The sequence below is a fragment of the Leuciscus leuciscus genome (genome assembly GCF_965113295.1).
Source record: "Leuciscus leuciscus genome assembly, chromosome: 2".
In the NCBI taxonomy this organism is placed as follows: Eukaryota; Metazoa; Chordata; class Actinopteri; order Cypriniformes; family Leuciscidae; genus Leuciscus; species Leuciscus leuciscus.
In genome coordinates, this window is record NC_138726.1 from 48,917,290 (window position 1) to 48,941,422 (window position 24,133).

The 24,133-nt window shown below is 37.4% G+C and overlaps 2 protein-coding genes across 5 annotated transcripts in view; both read left to right on the forward strand.

Moving 5' to 3' along the window:
• ntrk3b (neurotrophic tyrosine kinase, receptor, type 3b) overlaps positions 1 to 14,589 on the forward strand; it is a 124,868-nt gene extending 110,279 nt beyond the window's left edge. The window contains exons 13-17 of one of the 4 annotated variants that reach the window (XM_082157498.1): positions 1,459 to 1,631; positions 4,574 to 4,817; positions 9,248 to 9,286; positions 10,961 to 11,119; positions 12,908 to 14,589. In XM_082157498.1, the coding sequence (XP_082013624.1) occupies positions 1,459 to 1,631; positions 4,574 to 4,817; positions 9,248 to 9,286; positions 10,961 to 11,119; positions 12,908 to 13,093 (801 nt within the window). In that variant the 3' untranslated portion in view covers positions 13,094 to 14,589. The remainder of the gene's footprint in view (positions 1 to 1,458; positions 1,632 to 4,573; positions 4,818 to 9,247; positions 9,287 to 10,960; positions 11,120 to 12,907) is intronic. The other 3 variants (XM_082157497.1, XM_082157500.1, XM_082157499.1) reach the window with 3 other exon arrangements.
• The window catches only part of mespaa (mesoderm posterior aa), a 259,472-nt gene that overhangs the window by 62,719 nt on the left and 172,620 nt on the right, over positions 1 to 24,133 (forward strand). The gene's annotated exons all lie outside the window — the stretch shown is intronic.

Consider the following 24,133-nt stretch of genomic DNA (forward strand, 5'->3'; position numbering starts at 1 on the left):
TATAATTTGAATAAGACATTGTTGGTAGATATAGAGGGTCAAATTATATTTATATGCCTTTTATGTAAGTAGTCTGCTATGCTGTTATAAATATCTCATTGATTTGCATTATATTCATCTTACTTTTTGCCAATATAAATATAAAAAAAAAAAAAATTTTTTTACTATTATTTCATATCTCAGGCTTTTATATTACTGGGTTAAAGTATTTTCAAAATAAATTAGATCACAGGTTCACTTGCAACAAGGATCGACAAGGTTTGTGTCAAGCACAGTGTGTTTAAAATAAAAAACGAACCATTAAATGAACTTAAATGCTTTATTTTAAGGACATTTTGTTTATTTCAAAACCATCTGAGAACTGGCCTAGAATGACTTAAGGCCAATAATATCATTTAACCACTGGAAAGCAATCTCCACATCTGAACTTGCTCTTCTAATCCAATGTACTGCCTCACCAGAGCCCACTGATACTATTACATCATAAAGATAACTGAAGATACTGTGAAAATGCTTCAGTATCATGGGGATACTTATGAACCCGGGGCTGTCAGGCCAGTTCCCCCAGTAGAACGCTGCGACAGAAAGACAGCACGGGAGGACTGTGTTTAGTGCATGACGCTAACACATCCCCTGACAGAATGAGTGCTTCACCATCTGTGTCATATACGCCATTCTCTGTCGATGTCTCCCTCTGCTTGTGTCAGAGAGATCAGGGGAATTCTGTAATTAAAATCAAATTGCATCATGTGCTGTTCAGGCAAGTTACCATTTAATTGCTAGGAGCAGGACTCACAATGAAAAGGCTAGTAGCGATTTGGAGGGCCTATAAAATTGTTGTTTTTTTGTCATGGGTTAATGAAAATGCAAATAATATCCAGCAAAATAATACATTGGATTATGATATATTTTTCTGTTTGTGTTAATATTTTATTTGAAATGTAAATTGTTAATTCCCCAATGAACTTAGCCCTTAAGGCTGTGACACACCAAGCTAACGTCAAAGAACTAGCGTCGACAACGCCGACTTTGCTGCATTTGGGTTAAAAATCTGCTCTTAGCATGTGCGTTCTGCACGTGTGTGTAAGGAAATAACTGTATATATCAGCAGGTATCAATGGTCTATATTACTAAAACTAGCCTAACAGTGATGGCCCATGTGGATGACCATCGGCTTGGTGTGTCATGGCCCTAAAACATGACACTGTTATGCCAAGTTGTGTCCCTGAACCACTTTTGTTTTGAGAAGTCATGCTATGGCCTTTTGTTGTACATTTTCATCTCATTTCAGTTCATGGCAGACATCCTGAAATGCAATTAGGCATATTAGTCTAACCTTCGTCTCATTTCTCCTTGGCTAGAGGACAACTTGAGTAAAAACGCGGCATCCAGCTCTCCCTCGATGCATTTGTTCTTGTCTTTACATCTCCTACAGTAAAAACACTTTCTATCTCTCAGACTCTCAAAGATCCAACCCTGACTGCCAGAAAAGACTTTCAACGGGAGGCTGAGCTTCTCACCAACCTGCAGCACGAACACATTGTGATGTTCTACGGCGTGTGTGTGGATGGCGACCCTCTCATCATGGTGTTTGAATACATGAAGCATGGAGACCTCAATAAGTTTCTGAGGTAGTTATTTTTCATGTTATATAAAGAACAATGAATGCTAAAGAACTAAGCTTTGTCTCAAAACTCAGATTACCTACCAGGTTAGCTTTTAATGGGAATTATACACCCTAGGTTCATTAGAAAAACATGCCTCTAAGCTCTACCTAAATTTTTACACTCCAAAAGTAAACCTGCACAATACACATACAATTCACTGTAGTTTCCAGCTCAAATGAACATTAGAGGTAGTAAAATGCCAACAACTTTTATTCTTTTTCACTCAAATTATGATTACAGGGACAGATTATAATTTCAAGACTTAATTTTGCGCGGTTCCTTGCACAATACTAGGTTATGATCTTAAAATGCTTTTACCATAGCTAATGATTTGTAAACTAATACATTTTGAGGTTTGTATCACATAACCATTTTCAGATAACACTGATAGTGTTGTGAAACATGCAAGAAGTGACATACAGTAATATTATTTTGCAGAAATGCCGCCACATGCACTCATTTTCAATGACCCTAGGTTGGAATTATAGGTGCACTCTCTAAGCAAAGGCTGTCTGAAATTGTAATTAGTCAAATTATTTTAGCTCCTAAGATACCTAATTTTGGCCAAAATATGTTGGATTATCACATGTATCCTCAATGAATCATCTAATTTCATCATGCGCAGCAACAAGCAATGAAAAATTCCATTTAATATGGACATGCACATGAGACTTAATTGAGTTCTGTTATTGTCTCATATTTCTCTTAAAATCTTTTTCAAGTATTAGGCACATAAGGTTGATAATCATTAAATGATGCAGTTTAATTTCGGTTACAATGCAGTTTATGTAGACAGCTGCATTCAATATTGAAACAGCTCACTAGGTTTTGAAACACAAAAATAGCAGTTTAGGATTGAAGTTCATTGCATGCACGTCGCATGGACTGAGGCCATGCAAATTGTAATTTGCAGGGGAGATCTGTGAAAATATAAAGGCCGACAGAGTTCTGGAGTGAGATGATTGTCTTGTGGGAGCAAAGAGATGGGTGATGATAATAAATTAGTCTTTTGTGCAGTGAGAATTTTTTCTTACACTTATGCAGATGGCCGGACTAGCATTTCAAGAAAATAAAAAAAATGATGAAATTCTTTTCTGAAAAGCTGCAATGATAGAAGTCTGGTTGATTTTCATGGACACTAAAAAGATTTTGGCAGCAGACTCCAGGCTTAATGCAGATGATATGCGTGTTGAATTAAAAAGATTTAGCGAGAACTTCATGTAAAGCATACTAGAAAAGTCAGTGTATATAATTTGGGGAACATTGCATAACAGCTTTGGTTTGGAAAGTTTTTCTTCCTCCATTCATTCGCTCCATAAACATTTCAAAAATATTCTCCAGGAATATGTTTTGATGTAACCAACAAATACTGAATTGAATCCCAACTTGTGATTCAGCTTAGAGTTGGTTGTTTGGTTCATGACTCCCGAGCTTTGATTAAAATAAAGAAGGTAACACTATTTTGATGGTTCACTTTAGACATTTTACTAACTATAAGTAACTTTGCAACTACTTCTCATTAGAGTATTAGTGGACCGTCTGCTTGATATCTGATCAAACTTATTTTGATGCTTCCCCAACAGACATTCTACTGACTATACTTTGCAACAACATGTCAACTTATTTAACTAACCCTAACCATAACCTAACAGTCTACTAACAGTTTACTAATACCCTAATGAGAGTTGACAGCGTAGTTGCAGAGTTACTTGTAGTTAGTTGTAGAATGTCTAAAGTGGACCATTGAAATAAAAAGTAACCTAAAAAAGTATTTGAAATGGTGAAGACTATGTATGTAATTGAATCATAAAGGATGAAACATTATAAAACGAATGACTAAGTTGGTGATTATACACTACCATTCAAAAGTTTGGGATCTGTATGATAAAAAAAAAATATATACTATGTTGATACTAAAAAATATTAATAAATGCTGTTCAAAATAAAAAAAATAAAAAAATAATGTATCATGGTTTCCACAAAAATATCAAGCATCACAACAGTTTTCAACATTGATAATTATAATAATTGTCTTTTTCAGCATATTAGAATGATTTCTGAAGGATCATGTGACACTGACGACTGGAGTAATGATGCTGAAAATTCTGCTTTGCATCACAGGAATAAATTACATTTTGAAATATATTAAAAAAGAAAAGTTAAATACTGTATTTCAAAATCTTACAGATTTGACTTTATTTTGATCAAATACTGCCTTTGTGAGTATGAGAAACATCTTTAAAAATTAAATAAATACAAATTTTCCAAAATGATGTTAAAATCACTCTGACTTAGCCGGCTTAATCACCTCTTTAGAATGTTGTTAAAGTTCTTTATTGAGAAAATGAAAAGGATTCTTTCTCTTTTTTTCCGGAACCAGACTGTTGCATTCTAAAAAAGAGCTCCCACTTGGATTGTTAGCCCCTGATTGTTAGTTCTTCAGACATACAGTTGAAGAGCTCCCTGCTGAAGAGGCACTGACCAGAAGAGAAGCACAAATTACAGTCGAGCCCTTTTCAACATCCACCTTATGCAAATGCTGCTGCAATCAGACAAAAATCATTTTCTCTGAGTGAAGAGAAAATCGAAAAAGTTAACTGAATAGGTGATTTTATTTCTCCACAGTTAAAGTCAAAGCACATCTTTCTTTGCCTTGACTTACTCACTTCAAATCAGACAGCTTTACAGGATTAAAGGATTAGAGGGGGAATTATTTTATGGAGCAATAAGGCGGTGCGTTTGAACATTTCGACCCTTTGCCCTTTTACATTGATCCATAATCAATTTTCCCTGCTCGAATCCTAAATGTAAGTAATTGCAAAAACCTGGACGTAGCTCAGCACTGAAGGACAATTACTGCCAAGACCAACAAGTGTAACCAACATGACTTTCACCCCACATTTCAGAGCCCATGGTCCAGACGCCATGATCCTCGTGGACGGCCAACCGATGCAGTCGAACGGGGAACTTGGTCTCTCGCAGATGCTTCATATCGGTTCACAGATAGCGGCAGGCATGGTCTACCTGTCCTCTCAGCATTTTGTGCACCGCGACCTGGCCACTCGCAACTGTCTCGTGGGTAACGGCCTGCTTGTGAAAATTGGAGACTTCGGGATGTCCAGAGACATATACAGCTCTGATTACTATCGAGTAAGTATCACAACAGTTTAATTACGTTTTAATGTTTGCTGACAAAAACTTTTTATAGCATCATTGCAAGTCCATTTCTGGACTTAAAGTCCACACTTCTGGACTGTCTAGTATAGGAAGTATAGGAATGTCCTGGGTTCTGAATGATCTCTATATTGCCACCGAAAATAATTCTTTTTTTTTTTTCTTTTTCTTTTTTTTTCATTAAGTTAAAAACAAAAACTATGGTCACACTAAGGCACCTTCAAATTAAGTAAAATCCATGTACTTGAAAAAACGCTTTTTGTTAAAACACTTACATAGGGATAGACGCACAAAAATGCACATTGAAAATTCCATCATTTACTTACCCTGATGTCATTTACAGTACAAACCTGTATGACTTTCTTGACTATTTAGAAAAATGTCTGTGTCTCAAAATAACATTGGACCCCATTGATTTTCATTGTATCGACAAAATTAGCGAAAGCATTCTTGCTTTACACGAGTTGAAATATTGTAGCATAACTTTGAAAAGAAAAGCAAGCGATTTTAATCACATTAGTCTCACTTTAACATATAATGTTTACGTTTTGTATATTTGAATGTTTATTGCATTACCTGATAACTTCCATTGTAAGTGTCAAGACTATAACCATCATTTTTGCTTGAATTTTTCTTTTCTATTGATGGATTAGTTTAAATTATTTTCTGTGGTAACATTAACATTAACATTATGACAAGATGCTGTTTATAGAGATTAAACTGAGGCCAGTTGCATAAATCGCTAAGAATAGTCTTACATCTTAGTCATAAAATGTTTTCTTCAAGACTGTTACATAAAAACGTACAGTATAATGGTTTAATTTAATAACGACTGACTGCACCTTGACTAACTGCTATGGTTAGGCATAAACATCCTGGACAGAACATTTTAAGTCTTTGGTAAAATGATGTTCCATTTACAATCCCATCAATAAATAGCACAAACGAGGGAAGATATTTTTTGGAATACCAATAGCCATCTATTAGATCTAGTTAAATGCAAGGACAACAAAATCTCGGAGAGATTGGACTGTGGAGAGTCTTTGCATTCTCACGGAGGCCAGAAACATCTTTATCAGCCGCACATGCGCACACTTATGCACAGTCTGCAATATTGACAAAGCAGAGGGATTATGAAATTATTACTGCATTGGACACGTTCACTGTGTCAAGTGATTATAAATAGCGGATCCTGCCAAGCACGTAATCCACACATGGCGAGTCATATTGACGTTTGTTGTCCTCTGGGGCTCGAGCGTCTGGCCACAGGAACGGAGCATGACTGGAAGAGAGATTGAGGTACTTTCATCAGTGACCAATTCAACCGCCTTCGTCAAGATGTTATAAGTGGCACATCGACTTCCTGCCACCTAATGGCTTGCCGAGTATCTTTTTGCATGAGATGTTTTTGATAACTCTGTTTAGAGCCGCTGATGGTTGTAAACAGATTCAGGGAAAATGACAGCACATGAATAAGCTGCAGATTGTCAACGATTGTGTCTTCACCACAAATAACTGATGACACACAGTAAACAAGTGACATGGACAAGTCACCCTGTCACTTGTTTTTGTTTTGTTTTTTTATAGACAACTAATGTCAGTTTCATCACTTTCATACCCATATTCACACAACATGCCCATATTTTCTTTATGAATTGTAATATCTGTTTCTACTATATATTTAGCCAAGTGTTTTAAAGGGTTGGAGAAATCTTTTATCGGTCATGGATGCATGAGTCTGCTTCCCCTGATACTAAGTATAAAATTGTAAATGCCCAGAGACTAGCTCTAGCAGGGCTGTAATCCATTCTCCAGCATGCTTCTTTGCTCTTCATACCCATAATCCAATCTAGCCCTCTACCACTGAGCCACAGACTAGCCAGTAATCCAGTTTATAAACTACCAAAATAAAGATAAAAACATGTTGCCTTCTTCCTGAAACCCACTCCATGCTGACAGAACGGAAATATGGTCAATCAGCAGAGAGATTATTTTTTTCTCCATTTTCAATCGTGTATTTCCTATTGGGCTTATCAATTTTTTACCATGACAGGCTAATTGCTCTAGTCTCAACCACAAAGCCCAAGGTGATACAGTGAATTGTGGTTTGAATGATTGCTTAACCAATTTCAGTTGCTCATCTTAATGAGGGATTTGAAAGTAATTTGCATTATTTAAGGATCAGGACGTGTGCGTGTCTCCTGTAAGTCTATTATTAAGATCACTGTTACTCGGCTAGTTTAAATTGTGAATCAACAATTCACACGAATATTTCCAGTAACTCTTAATACCATTTGAACTACTAATTATGATGAGATACGTGTATGTCATCACTCATCATGTACTATAACATAGCACAACTTTGTTGTACTGAGGTACATTTTGCTGTACATTTTTCAAATTTAACTCTGAATGGCAAACAACCGTGCAAGACACTAGCCGCGTTTCCATTACAGATTTGCGCAAAACTTTTGCGATATTTTCTAAATGTCGATAAAAAATGACAGCGTTTCCATTAACCGATGTTATGCAACTGAAACGTATTTTTTTTCTCTCGCGATAAGTCGTTCCAATAATTATGGCAACGGATGTTGGTAGGTTTATATATCCCAGCCACCGCACCATTATTTTTAAGTGAAGGAGATGTAGGCATGTTATCCAAGCATTAATAGCAAGGAAAGCCCCTTATACTTGGGAGCGGCCAAGTATGAAGTGTTTCTGGGGGTTTCTCCTTCCTATCTGCTTCAAGGTCTTTGATTGTGGCATTTCCTTGTGGTTTAGAATCCAGTATTCCAGTAATTCTTTGGTATTTTATGAGATTAATAAAGAACTCTGTCTCGTAGTCTGTCCAAACATACCACGCCATATATGTCAGGTGACTTGTAAATGTGCAAAAACGGTTTCCATTGCAGAGTACTGCAATTTACTGACATGAGAAGAATCTGTATAATACAGCTTTTTATTTCACTACGTCACTAGTTTGCTGAATTTTCTTTAAAAGAGAACATATCAGAGCTTAAATGACAAATAGAGCAATGATTACTCATTAAGGCACTCTATTGGATTTCTGTAACAGGACATTCTTTATACAGTATAGGCCTATTGTAAATTAATTTCATACAGTATGTATAGCATGTCTGTCATCTTTTTGTTCATTGACACACACAACCACTCCCAGATACAGTACAAAAGTGTGATTTCACGTGTCATTGCTTTATGGCGTCACTACACAATTCATAACGTGACGCTATTATGTCTTGTTGCAGAGTAACTATTTGACCCTCTTGAGTTACCAGTTTGAGATGTGTAATGTGCTCCAAGAACCAAGTTAGAGTCAGGATCTAGATGCAGATAAAAATGATGTTTAATGGCTCAAAACAGTCATTCATGGCTTGAGCGTAGAACACATGACAAAGAGGCGTAGAGCTTCACCATAGCAATGAACCATGAAGGGCACGTTCACACGAACATTAGCACAAACTAACATTCAAACAATAATCCGTCCAGGTAAGAAAGAACACCGTGGTTAAATAACAGGTCTAATTAGATAACACTGGACACCTGAGGCTAATTAGCAAACAAAACTACAAAAGACCATGAACAGAACTACAAAAGGAACATGAACTGACAATTTTCACAATAAGAGACATAACAAAGCACAGGTTCCTTACATGATGTTACTGCATTAAGAACTTCCAGAAACTTCCTGTTCACCCTATCGTTTCGCATCCTCTCCTGACTAGCACTTGCAATAAGAGCAGTAAAAATACAAATAAACTGACTCAGACCTTTACAGAGCACAGGCTGCAAGGATTCCGATAAGATATTGACTATATGCAGTGGACAGTAGTCACAGGAACCTACTTGGCTAATTTCTAATGTGGCGGTAGACATTCATTTGTCTGCTCTCTGCCAGCCGGAAGTAAGATCAATGTAATGGCAAACAACAGAGGGAATAGTAATTACAAAGAGAACTTCACGCTGAGCTGGAAGGGCTCCAGCAATACCCAGCAGTCTTCACAGGCATTTCATGCCGGCACAACGTGATGAATGTAGTGGAATTGACGTGAATAAGAAATAGATTTGAGAATAAGCCATATTAATCGAAGCTGAGTGCATGCACAATTAATGCATTATTGTTTAGTCAATTTGGCTCAACTAGCGGAGGACTTAAACAAGGACATGAGATCATTATTAAAGCTAATAATACCAATATATTATTTGCTTTAAAAATACTAAGGATTTGTTCTGTTTATTTGTTACACTCTCACATAGAAAAGTGTTACAGAGTGGGTCGGGATAATCGATAAGCTGTTTTGTATTGTTTTTAAGTCTTATTCTGTTACACACTGTAAGAGTTCCACATGAGCAGTGAAGAAGACTTTCTGTCTGTTGCTTTCATTAAGGACCGCTCAGATGGTCTGTCAACTATGGCTGCAGTAAAAGTAAGCGATTTACATTTACATTTACATTTAATCATTTAGCAGACACTTTTACCCAAAGTGACTTACAACTGAGGAGAACAATACAAGCACTCAAACCAACAATAGAGCAACAATATGCAAGTCCTGTGACTAGTCCCAGTTAGTCTAGCACAGTACACATATATAAAGATATAGAATAGTAAATATTAGTATTAATGGGTCAAGTGATTTTGCTTACTGCACCATTAAAAAATTGGAATCAATACCCAAACAAAGATTTTTGTGAATTTGTTAGATGTCTGGTGTGTACGTGTACGTGTACGTGTACGTGTACGTGTATGTGTGTTGAAAACAATATTGTGTTTGTACATAGTCTTGGCTGTGTAAATCGGGTTACGATCAGTCCTTTCGGACCCGCGTTAATGTTGGAAAAACTTTCCAGTTCTGGAGAGACGTTAGAGAGCGGGAATGCCTAAAAAATTGCTCTGATGTGCCAGCTGTGAGGGGTATGTTTCTTTTGGGTAAGGGTTTGTTTGTTTTGGGTGTCGATTCCAAAAATCAACAGTGTTTCTCAGAAATCGCTTACTGCATCTTTAACCCCCTAAGACCAGCTCCCTAGTGGTGAGAACTCCAAAATAGGCGACTACACACAATATAAATATACATGTTTTGCAATCATAAAAAGTTAGGACACAAAGTCTTCTGTCACTTCCCAATAAATTTTGTTTGGGTTTTGAGCACTGAATTTGCTGCATTTAGTCTTGACTATATTTGTACCAAGGTTAGTTATATTTTTGCCACCCAATTTGATAGATTTTTGAGCACAACCTCATCTTTCCAAGTGACATGTGGTAAGATTTGGCTCATAAAAATATAAAGTGTGGCAAAAGTTGAAGCTAAATGTGCACTAAATTTTGAAATATGAACAAAGTAAAAAATAAGTTTTTTTTGCGTTTTGCAGAGCGTTATATATATATATATATATATATACTGTGTATATATATATATATATATATATATATATATATTTACATGCACCTCCGTTTAAAAGTTTGGGGTCGGTAAGATATTCGATTAACTTAAGTCTGAGTTAAGATTGCTTAAAACTGAGTTGCCACTCAAGAAACATTTCTTATTATTATCAATGCTGAAAACAGTTGAGCTGTGCAATATTCTTGTGGAAACAGTGACATTTATTTTCTTGAATAGAATGTTTCAAAGTAGAAATGTATGTAACAATGTAAAATTAATTGTCATTTTTGAGCAATTTAATGCATCCTTGCTGAATAAAAGCATTAATTTCAAACATCTTTTCAACCCCAACTTTTTTAATGGTAGTGTATATTTAGTGTTCATTCGTGTACAGTAGGTGTATGTGCTCTATCATGCCCTCAGTAGGGTCTGCGTAACATACACACACACAAAACAGTGTCTCTCCCCTACTCAACAGTGCATAATCTGCTTGAACTTACTGAAAATATACACAGAGACAGGTAATAAATAATTCGTCACAATGCGTTATTGTGACGTACGTATGTACTGTATCTTGTTTAAGTTATTCAAAAGAGCTTTTCATACCAAGTTAGAGCTAAAGTAGTAGGCTAAGCTGTTAGCTTGATTACATAGAAAGGGAAACGTCATCCATACCACGTAAGATGTGTGTGAGCAATGCTTGATGTGTAATCTGTCTTCTAGGTGGGAGGTCACACCATGCTGCCCATTCGCTGGATGCCTCCGGAGAGCATCATGTACAGGAAGTTCTCCACAGAGAGTGATGTGTGGAGCTTTGGAGTCATTATGTGGGAGATCTTCACCTATGGGAAACAGCCATGGTTTCAGTTATCCAATAATGAGGTAAATGTTCACATGGCGAAAAGGAGCCATTATTAGAACGTCAGTGTGAATATGACATTTTAATATGACATCATGTTAGTGTGATCTTTACTGGAGGGGTGTCATGTCATGCTGTCAGAGATCAGGTTAGCAGCTAACAGTACATCTAGCCACACAATCAGTCGTTTCCTGCTGGTATTAAGAATCGAACCTGTGACCTTTGGGTTACAAGTCCGACTCTCTAACCATTAGGCCACCACTGCCCAAAGTGGTGATTTGTCTCAATTGCATCATCATGTGCTCCTATTGGTTTTTGATTTGACTGTTATCGTGAGAGAGAAGCCGCACTGCATGACTTCTGACACTGGCAGAATTTCGTCTGAGGTAAAAGTTGATCACAATGATAATTAATCATTTGTGGGCGAACTTTAAACAAGCGATCAAAGACTTCACAAAAGGATTCACAAAATTGTCAAATCGTGGCTCAACAGTGTGACCCAGGCTTAACACGGAGGGCACGTTTACACAACAACAATATGCTTAAAACTGAGAAGTTTTTCCTTTGAGTTTTCCGCGTACAGATGACACCATTGTCAAAACGATTCCCACGGATCCGCGAAAACGACTAAAAACCCTGTATTCTGCTGCCAAGCCCATTAGATGACGATGAAACACTATAGACTGAACACGTAATACGCATGTGCATGATGTCATCGTCTTCAGATATTTGCATTTTTGTTGTTTACATGGAGACCCTTTTCAAAAACGTGCACTTTGAAACCCGTTTTCAAAAGTTTGCGTTTTCAGGCACCCAAAACGCTGCTGTCGTGTAAATGAACGGTCAAAACTCATAAAAAGTTTTTAGTTTTTTAGTTGAAAACGGTGTCGTGTAAACAGCCCCTGAATCTATTGGGAGTTTATTGTGTGTGAATTATGGGAATGGTACAAACAAGGACTTTGTCTCAAAAATCTCACCATTGTTTCATAGAATTTTGCTGTATCGGGCTGGGGTGCGTTTCCCAAAAGCATCGTTGGCCAGCTATGGTCGCAACAAGTTCCGTCGTTATCAGCATAGTTCAACAAGTCGTTTTTTACCCAAAACATAGTTCCAACGAACATTCGCAAAAACACATTGCGAACGAAAGCTCTCGAGCTTTGGTTAGAAGTTTACCACAGTGGTAAGAGTTTCTTGTTTGCATGACAAGTAGACTCAAATCCTTATCTTGAGCAAAATAAGCAAGCTGACATTCAGTACAATCTGTATATTTTATTTAGAATACACGTCTTTTAGTTTGTCAAGAGATTTAAAGCGTCGTTTTGAAGAGTGCGCGCGTGTGAACGTGCTCTACTATGTAAGAACGAGCCTATGATTGAATCTGGAAATAAAGCAAAATAACTGAGAAGTATGAGAAATAGTCCTCAGATGCCATGTCCGTAATTTATAGCAAAACTTCTAGCATTAATTTGATCTCAAACAGATTCATTAAAAGAAGTTATTACTCCACCACGTGCGTGATGTCATTAACCAACGTGGTTGAACGACCAATTTGCGACAATGCGGTTTCGGGAAACAGTCGTGACTAGCTACTTGATTTCTTCAACGATGCATCATACTATGGTAGGATTAAGCAGCGAGTTACGTCGTCGTACCGGAAATGCACCCCTGGTCGGGATGCTCAAACAACGAGTCATAGAGTGCAACATTACTAATATTTGACCCTGCATATGAAATAGCATAAACAAATTGCTTGTATCATCTCTAAATCAATTTCAGACATTTGCTCATTTCTGTGTCTCTCTCTTTTGCAGGTCATTGAATGCATTACTCAAGGTCGGGTTCTAGACAGGCCTCGCCTGTGTCCTAAGGAGGTGTACGACCTCATGTTAGGCTGCTGGCAAAGAGAGCCGCAACAACGACTAAACATCAAAGACATTCAGAAAGTCCTTTACGCTCTGGGAAAAGCCACACCTGTCTACTTGGACATCCTTGGCTGAGACTGGTGCAACGCCTCTCACCAGAATCGAACACAATCCAGGAATAACCAAACAAGCCCTTTTCCCGCGTCGGCGCTCCACTGTAAAAACACCAACACGTCGGAGATGGACTTTAAGTGCCTGCAACACTTTTTTCAATACACTGGGTATACATAAAAAAGTAAAAAATATTTAAAAACAAACTTTTACATTTTGTTTACTGGTACAGTATATAGTGTACAGAATTATTCTACAAAGACAGAAAAACGTTTCCTAAAAAGTGGTGGCGAAAGCAGAATGTTGCCTTTGATTGGCAGCACTGTGTTTGAGAAATGATTTTCAGTGTTTCATTTTATAAGCATATATACACATATATGAATATATTTTTATTTATTTTGTTTCATTTCGAAGGTAAAGTATGGGTGCCTGTCACGTTTAGTGCTGTTGATATATTATCTTTTCAAGACGGCTGCTCTTTGGTTCTGCTCTGCTTTAACAGCTGGGATATTGTGAGGAAAGCCTTATTATGTTTTGATTATTTTCCCGCTGCTGCAGTCAGCATCTTTCTCCTTTATTTTTTGGTTCCTGCAACTTTGATTTGATGATCTATTGCTCTTAAGCGGGCGACTTGGAACCTTTAGAACACTAAAGCGTTGATATATTTTCATCGTATGTGATTGTATATACTGTACATTTATATTCTCGTCAACCTGTTAACTTATTTTTATGTGTTTTGATTTCTTTTTTGACACAAGGGTTATTTTGTGACTTACTCTTCAGAAAGGGTCAGCCAGGAGAGAACATAAATATCACACAGTATCTTTAAATGAGCACTTGGCGGCTCATTATTAAAACAGGGTCTCTAATATTGTTTGAGGGAAAACACATCACGGTCTGTAACCATGCTGCCGTACTTTTTCTGATCACCAAAACTGAATGTGGTAAAACAAGAACTAAGCTCGATGTCAAAGGCTCGATGTCACTGAGATCCTAAAAGGACACCTGTTTGAATTAATGTTTCGCAATCTTCATAGCATTTGATAAATGCCATCGCATCTAAAGTTAACGATTTCATGTTGTTGTCTGTAGCTAAACAGTTCTATGTTATTCCAGGGGCTGTTTCTCTGAGATGCTTGTCGATACGACACCAAATCTTGTTGACAGCAGGATTTCGATGTCAACGGATTCTCTTGCCTCTTTGCAGTACCACAGATATTTGCAAACGACATATTCAAATGTATGTTTAGATTAAGTATTAAATAAATATCAGAACCTTGTCAGATGAAGTCTTTTCTGTTCGTTGTGTTTAGGCAGTCCATTGTTTGTTCAAAGATTTGTGACATAACCTAGTTTTGACTCTACCTGTCAAGAAATCCATTGTGACGCCTGGATATGCCTCATCTTCTGCTCTTGAGGCAAAGGAGAGAGGAATTGGTTGTGGCCAATTGAGCATTGGGAAGTGTGAATAACAGCCTTGGTTGGTCCACACAACTGATGTAGTGCCTTGCTGGCTAGCAGTTATCTGAGGGAAAAGCCTGTGGGTGCTAACGTATTTTAATGTGGCCATTTCTTTGAAAGATTTGAATAATTCCTTGTAATAAAACAGACATTTTAAAATACGCAAATTGGGCAAATCATATCATGTATTCAGCAGTGCATTTAGTTTATTCATGTTGAAATTAAGGCCATTCGCAATGGCTGTCAGGCTTAACAATTAAGCACGATCCAACCATTAGATGTAAAATATGCTCGCATGCCTGAGATGGAAAAATTGTATGCTATAAATGTAATGTTGCAAGTTATGCAATTACCATATTTCATTATACTTTATATATGTTAACACTTAATACATAGCAATCCAGGAATATAGCATGTCCATCTACAAATATGCCTAGGTCATATATTTCACTCAAAAATGACAATAAATAAATAAATAATATTTTGCTTTAAAAAAATTAAAATAAGGATATGATTTTTGAAATAGCACTGTAACATTTCATGACAATTAAGCACATGCAACCTCCAATTCTCATTAATATAATGTGGAACATATACATGCAATGCATTTATTCATCATGGTAGTTTGTTATATTGATTTTATTATATTCTGTTAGGGTTTAACCCGAATATATGTGTTTGTGTATAAAATTATTGGAATATCTGCTTGTCATGAAAATGTTACAATGCAGACTATCAATATTGGGTTAATTTTCAGCCTCTTAAGGCTGTAAATAAAAATGTTTTGCATTAAAAATAAAGAAATAATTACTTAGTTTGGTGTGAAATGTGACCTGGACATTTCATTCATGGACATGGACAATATGGAAGGAGCATGACAAAGTGCAAATTAAAGGATAAAGAAAATACTTGTAGTTCCTCATACGGGCTTAGTCTGTAAATATGTTGCATCCTTGTTCTGAAATAATTTAACCATCACAGTTCCCACTGGATAACAAGAGATTACTCTAGCTACTGGATCATTTCTCCATCACAAATGATGATCGTATGGCTTTTAAAGTGATAGAATTTGACACTCTACCCCTAACTGGAACTCTGTATGTATGAGCCACTCAAGCTTAGCTGGATGTGATTGCTTCAGGCAGATGAAGATGTTGCCTGTCAATGGTGTTATCATAATGAAGGATGGGCTTTCAGGGAACATTGTAAACCCTAGCTGTTTCAGTTCCTTAAAGGGATAGTTCAACCAAAAATGAAAATTCTGTCATCATTTAATCACCCTCAAATTGTTCCAAACATGTATGAATTGCATACTGCTGACAACAAAAGAAGATATTTTACAGAATGTCAGTAATCAAACAGTTGATGGACCCCATTGACTTCCCTAGTATTTTTTTCCTACTTTGGAAGTCAATGGGGCCCATCAACTGTCTTGTTACCAACATTCTTTAAAATATCTTCTTTTGTGTTCAGCTAATAAAGAAATTCATACAGGTTTGGAATAAGTAAATGCACAGATTGAGCACTAAACCTACAGGGGTTGGACAATAAAACACTGGCCAATTTAGTGTATGAGTTTACACACCTATATATATGCGCGGCCTGGGGGCCAATCTTCACTTATTTTACATTCCATTAGTTAGAGCAGAGTGTGAAGGTTGATTTAGCAGAGCAATAGCACAGCTGTACATACAATATTGCAATCCACACAACATAATGGGAGACATAGAGTTCAAAATAGGACAAATTGTTGGTGCATGTCCCGCTGGCTCATCTGTGACGGGGACAGCAAGTCTTTGTGGTGTATCGAGGGCTATAGTATCCAGGGTAATTAACGCCATACCACCACACGAGGACGAACCACATCCAACACGCGTAACTGTCAACGCAAGAAGAAGCTTTCTGAAAGGGATGTCCAGGGGCTGACCCGGATTGTATCCAAAAAACATAAAACAACAGCTGCCCAACTCCACCTCGAGTCTCCTGTTTCCATCAAAACTGTTTGTCGGGAGCTCCACAGAGTCAATATTCATGGTCGAGCTGCTGTAGCCAAACCTTTGGTCACTCATGGCAATGCCAAATGCCGGTTTCATTTGTGCCAACAATGCAAATGTTGGGCTGTGGACAATGTGAAACATGTATTGTTCTCTGATGAACCACCTTCACTGTCTTTCTTAATTCCCACATCCGTGAGAGTTACGGAGTGTAGAAGCCCTAAAGAGGCTTAACAGCCAGACTGTGAAGCACAGTGGTGGATCAGTGATGGTTTGGGCTGCAATATCATGGTATTCCCTACTGTGCTTGACTACAGAGCCATTCTGGAGGACCATGTTCACCTAATGGTTCAAACATTGTACCCTGATGGGGGTGTTGTGTATCAGCATGATAATGCACCAAAACACACAGCAAGACTCGTGACAGAATGGTTTGATGAACATGAAAGTGAAGTTGAACATCTCGCATGGCCCTTCACAGTCACTAGATGCAGTATTGGCTTCACAAACGCAACAAAATGTGGATTGTAATACATTTGAGTTATTATTCTACCCTTAGAACACTCTAGAATAGTATTAATGAAATAATAACAGGTATGAAGCCAGTATTGAGGCAGCAATTGGAGGCAGCTCCTTTGACTCGGGCCAATATGCAACTTCTGCACAGTCAAACTCACGTTTTCACCAAAAATGTAATTATGATATGATAGTCAAAAACATTCTGAATCAAGTGTGACAAAGGTAAACACGATATCAAGAAAGATAGCTGACAAGCCTAACAAAATGCTTCTCCATCCAAAATCTCCAAACTGTTTAGCAGCGTTGTAGTTTTCAATTCTTAAAATGTTGACATAAAACATGAGTAATGCTGAAAACTGTCTGCACTTCCACCTCACAATCATTACACCCTTTCATAGGCACAGTGTTAAAAGTTTTAGAGCATAGCATTGGCAGAAGTAACCAGTTGATGCATATCATATGATCATATTTAATGCTTAGTTTGGCAGGTGAAAATTGCTCTCAAGAGAACAACCCCATTTAGAAACAATATATCTAGAGATTAGTGATGATAGAATAGTATGAATTATTGCACACAGTTGCACTGTAATCAAGTGTGAAATTTATTCAGTGTAACTCTTTCTAGAACTGGTAAATAAAGGGGCGGGTCTTGGAATTATTCTTATTTTTCGAATCAAACCAAGCAAAGCCAGTGACTGATCCGAATATGGAAAATGGGAACAAAGGGAAAGTCACGTTGGGGAACTATACGTGTATGTGGTGCTTGCTCATATCACCCCAGAGCAATATCCAATTCCGACGACAGGTGTTGACACCTAGATTAACCTTGGTTTGCAGAGAGTCAGGCTGCCGAGAGCTTATTAGAATGCACTGGGGATGGGAGCTCCACTCCAGGGCTGTAACCCTCAGGGGCTTTGCCTGCTGTGTGTGTCTGACAGCTCGACTACATGTCTGCTCAGTGAGTGTGTACCATCTAAAAGAGGACGTGTGGACTGCGGCAACATCACATTACTGCACGCACAACCATGCACAATCACCTTTTAACCCTGTGTTCCTTACGTGTGCATGCCTTCACTCGTGTGATTTAAAATAAAATATAAAAATGCATTGCTCATTTGCTAACTGATTTGATAAATGGACCCTTTTCACATTTCTGGGGTTCTCAGAAGCGAAAGTCATCATAGTTGGATAAACTTCTGGGGGCGGGGGAATGGGGGGTGGGGGGCATCACTCCCTTACCTGGACTATCTTGCCTCCTTAGTCAAGATGAATGTGAAAATGGATTGTAATGAAGAAATAGAATATAATTTTTTTGACTCTGCTGGGGCAGGCTCTGAAATGACAGCAAATATAACTTTTGTATGCCCTTTGCTCCAACAGCAAAAGTTGAAAAACAGCAACATACATACCATACATACATACATGCATAAATAAACTATAGCATTTCCAGTTGACGCTGTGGTGCTTCCAATTTGGGTTGCTGCCTCGTCTTACATGGCCAATTACCATCTACAAGATCTCACTTTCCCATGCCGAGTGGCTGGAGTGGCTATCATCTACAAAGATGCCTTAGCAGTATAGGCCTGTATGGGAGTCTTTTCTCTGGCTAAATCAAGCCATGTGGATGAGTATACAGTAAATGTGCCAAAGCTAGACTGGAGATGACACTCAAGGAGTCTCGTGACCCCTTTATAAGAAACTTGTTGACCCTAGCAACTGGGAGGACATGGGATCCAGCTCTGGAAGTAGCAGAAGCAAATGCGGCCCTCAGACACCGGGACATTGTGGGGCAAGTCCAATATGGCAGGGGGGACTTGGTTTGGGAACAACAACACCCACATGGCAAAAGGCTACACTATATGAACACCGGCAACTGATGGTGAAGGAGGTGTGCTGCTAGGAGGAAGCAGCCAGATGTGCCAGAGCGGTCTCACAAGCCCAGCAAGGCAGCTGGATGAGGTGGGATGGCATAAAATCACATGGAGTGACCTGTGGAACATGGACACGAACAGGTTAAGTTTCATCATCAGGGCCACACATGCTGTGCTGCCCTCTCCAACACACCTACATCTTTCGAATGGAAAGGATCCAGCCTGTCGCCAGTGTGCAGCTCCAGCAACCCTCAAGCACATCCTTGTGGGTTGTGAGAACAGCTTAACGCAAGGGAGATACACTTGGCGTCATAAACAAGTATTGAGGTGCTTGGCTTCAGCACTAGAGGACAAGAGGGTTTCAATCAGCGCCATTTCCCAAGATGCCCAGACTGCCTTCCCGCAATTAACACCTTTTATCCGGGAAGGAGAGAAACAGTGCACTAAGCCTTGATCTCCTGTCTCTTGCCAGCTGAATATTGCTAGGTACTGGGAAATGTGTGTCGACCTAAACCAGAGACTAACCTTTCCATCTGAAATCATAGTGACCAGTCTGCACCAAAAAAATTTTTTATTTACTACCAAGGTAATATAACAACGTATAGTGTTATCCATGTATTTTTTATATAAGTGGAAATATGAAAAACTTTTCTAGATTTGCAATGTTGATAACTGTGGAAATGCACCAACACAGACTGTGAAAAGGGTCCATTGGAAAACATTGGATTTTCTAACAATGAATTGTACCACCACCACAAGCTTTCTGTTTGCACACAGTGTTTGCTATCACACAATTCACTACATTTTGTGCTGAATGCAATTTGCACAACGCAGTTGATGTTGCTGGTCAGTTCGCAGTCACTCGGCTCTTTAAAATGCTGAACATTTGGATTTGATGCTCGGTTATTGCACTCTTCTCTGTTATTTTGATCTTTTGATGAATTCCCACTGCCATGATCAATAGAAATCGTAAATATTACATTTCATTTACTCCCTGCTTTCCGTGGGCAACAATATGATGCTAATTGCGCTGAGTTCTGTGAATGAGACACGATCATAATGAGCCTAATTAACATAAGATTTGTGTTTGTGCTGAAAAGAATGATGACTTCATTTAAATACTATTTCAGTGCATTTAGCATGTCACAGCCATGAATGTGATTTGCTACTTGCTGTTGATGATTGTTGACTAGCAAGGGGTCAATGTTTTCCCAGGTATTTTGGCCCGCTGGCCCCTGCTGGTAGACGTCCTTATTACATATCTGGCTGAAAAGACCATCGTTTCTCCATTGCACATTGGCCATGTTTTCTGACCAAATAAAGTTGTGCGAACAATATTGCAGATGTCTTTCCAGTGATCAGTTGTTTTTGGAGGGTTCTTAAAAGGGTGAAATAGACTTTCCCTGTCTGCTATAGTGGTTTGGACTGTGTTGCTATTCTGCTTTTCCTACATACATTTTCCTACAATTATTATATGAAGATGTGGCCTGACGGGTTTGGTAACAGTTTTTTTTGCATTCTAGCCCTGGACAATGATGTATTACAGCTTAATTCAGACTGGAAATACAATGATTTGTTGTCAGACAGAAGCATGGTGCCCTTTACATCTGATCTCCACAAACAATTTATACTGACTGTAAATAGCTTAATTGGCCTTTTGATCAGAGCGGAAACCAAACATTCCTTGTCATTTCATCTAAAAGTTCTTCATGGCTATCATGGACTACTTTCCATCAATTACGCACCAAGGATGAATTATGTGCTTAAAAGCTGCACTTTCTTTATTCCATGTTATAAAGCTTTTAAGTCTTCTTCTGCTTTTTTAGTTGAGAATAATATATTATGCTGTAATTGACAGATTGAGTCATTTCAAAAGCTACAAAAACATGTACAGTACTATTTTTTCATATTTCAAAAGGCTGAACATTATGTAACCATTAAATGCATAAAACTAAAACACATCAATAGTTCATGTACAGACATGAGTAAAAAGTTTGAATATACGCTAACTATTTAATAAGAATTATGAGCAATAATATCACTGTAAACCCTAACACTCAAAATAATTAATTGGTTTGAGTAGAGCCAACTTAAATTAAACAAATTAGTTCAAGAAAATTAACTTTTATGAGTATTTAGAACCTTCTTTTTTCTTTTGAGTTCACAAAACTAACATTTTAAGTAATCTAAATTTTGTTTCATTATTTTGAGTTTTATGAACTTGTTTCTTTTAATTTAGACTAACTTAAATTTAACGGAAACTGGGCTGGGATTTCTATTTCCCGTGCATGCTTTCATGGCACTCAAAAGGGAGAGTAAATGCTAAAATTAAGTGTTCTGCTTGCTTAAACTTTGAATTTCTTAACTTAAACATTTTTATGTAACTGATTGCCTCAATTTTTTTTTAGTTCTGGCAACTTAATCATGTTTACAGTTAGCATGCACAAAGTAATGTTTGTTAATTATATATTATAAAGTGTCACATGAGCATCTGAAATATCATAAGCTGTTTTTGCTCCAAAGTAGGATTCTCATTAATATTAAGTAATAGCTCATCTTTAAGAAACTGAACCTTGACATATATTGTCTGTGTCTTTAAACTGTCATTTCAAGATAAAAATACATGCATCGCAGCTTTACATACTCACAGTAACTGCTGCACAAAATGTGTACTATGTATAAATTTACATATACTTATCTAAAGCTGTTTACATTTAAAGCATTAAGCTGATGCTCTTATTCAGAACAGCTTACATAAAGTACTTTATATAAAGTGTGAAAGTGAGCTCACTTCCCCAGTGTATTTCAATAGGCTTCTGTCAGGTATCAGCAACCTGTTTAGCCTCCAGTGCAACCACAATGCTGGATTCCTATGCATGCCCATTATCTATACACGTTCTTCAAACGGCCAGTTCTGTGCTTTATAGAATCCCCGAATGCAGAGTCTCTCACAGGGATGCATAGCAGATTGATCAATGTGCCTGTCACATCCACTGCCTGCACGGATCTATGTTTCTTAATGTAATTAGCTGGGCTTGACTTTATGTTGCCTGTCAATCGCAGGACACCGTGTGAAGGTCAAGTTCTCCTACAGAGGTGGATGCAGACAGACGAGCATGTAAACAACTGCAGTATATGCCTCCAAAACATTTTTCACATTTATTATGCATGTTTTAAAAATTCTGATGCAAGATAAATTGGTTCTTGCCTTCTTCCTTTTTAGACTTAGATTCTTGTTTGAGGTTATGCTGTTTTTTTTTACATTTAAAATCATCAAATATGTATGTTCAGTCTGATTGTAACCATATTTTCTCAAAATGAACCGTAATTTAAATACGATAAAATGACAGCAAAATCCCATGTTCTTATACTGACCCAAAACTACTTAACAACCTAGAGCACCATAAAAACTGCATAGCTATACCCTCACTGTGAAAAAAAGTTGCTGCCTTAAATTTTTAAGTACAATCAACTTGGATGTTTAAGTCATTAAACTGACTGACTTATTTTGATGAGTTAAAGCAATGTAAAAAATGTATGTTATCATAACTTATTGATCATATCATTTTTTACAGTGCTGTGGTGGTTTTATTCATCTAATCTAAAAAATTAGCCACCTCTTATTTTTAACCATTTTGAAAGCAAAATATCACTCACTTAATTTCAGCAATGCAGACAGACAGACTGTAAACATATGCTATAATGTATAATATAATATGTAAACATTAACACATTAATAGGAATGTATGCTATACCAAATTTATTGATAAATTTATCGAAAATTTATTGATAAATTAATAAATGTTTCAGGCATAAATACATCGTAACATCCAGCTAAAATGTTGCTATGTACTATCGTTAAATTGTTTACATAAAAAAAAGGAAAACTACCAGCCAAATAATAATACTTAAAAATATTTTTACATTTGGGGGTAAGCTGATAATGTTAATAGTTGGTACGTTTTTATAATATAATATATTTGGTAATAACAGTGTGACTTTGAAAAAGTCCCCCAAAATAAAATTGTATACAACTTTCCAAATTGTAATTCATTAAATATTTCTTTAATGCAAGAGCAGTTTCATTAAATAATAAAAAATTGACTGAAAATGTGTACTTGAAGCTTATTCTTTCACAAGAGATTCCCACTGAAGCATTCCCTCAGATTTAATGTATATAGCCACTTGCATCCCAGACAAATTTGAAGTTCGTTTCTACATTATTGTCAAACAGCATAACGGTGACTATCAAATGTAATACTAAATATTCACAGTATGTTACACACTTACTCACATTTCAAATACTCAAATAAATAAGAATGCTGTACAAAGTCAGCGGTTTCCTGATCGCCCACTCCTGCGCTAGTGTGAATGACAGCACGTCTTTGGGTGCAAGTCCTTTTAAGCATTTCCTTGGATTTCTGTCAAAGCACTGTATCTTTGACAAACAGAACAGGGCGACGAGCCACAAAGGTTGTTTGGATAACAGAGCAACATCCGATTCCCGTAGATCTTCTCTGTAGCTCACTCTCGGAGCTGTCAGAGGCGGTGAGACGAGTCGGTTCAGCTGGCAGAGGCCTTTCACCTTGAAACTCGAAGGGTCAACGTGCATCACTGTCGTTAGACAACATTAAATGCATTCTTTCATATACACATGCAGTTCTCTCTCGTAAGTCACTTTCATTGTAGCTACTGTGGGAAGATGTGCGTCCTTTGATGGGGTTAAAATAACGGCTTGGAGCTAAAGCACTTTTTCATGTTCTTTCTCAGAGAGAAACCTGAATAAATGATACCGGCACAAAGACATTTCTACTAATAAAAATGTGCTTTTCTATTTTCATCGGAACATGAATAGTAATACGGAGAGCTGCAAATGCATGGTGGCAGTGGAGGTGAGCTAACTTAGCCTTTTAGTAGAAGGGTGTGGGGTGACTAAAGGTAATCGTAGTCTGGAGAAGAATAAAAAAAGTCTAGAAACTTTGATTGTGCATAGATAATGCATTGCATCACCTTGATAATGCATTGTTCATGCATTGCATAATTTGTATCACGTTGATATCAAACAGTATAAGCTGTCGGAGCCGTGTCCTTGTGGTTAGCATGCACATTGAACTGTGTTCATGTTGAAGTTCATGTCTGTTTATGCTGGAGAATTTAATTGAATATATATATATATATAAAAAAAAAAGTAAAATGATTTATTGCCACACAAGCAAGGT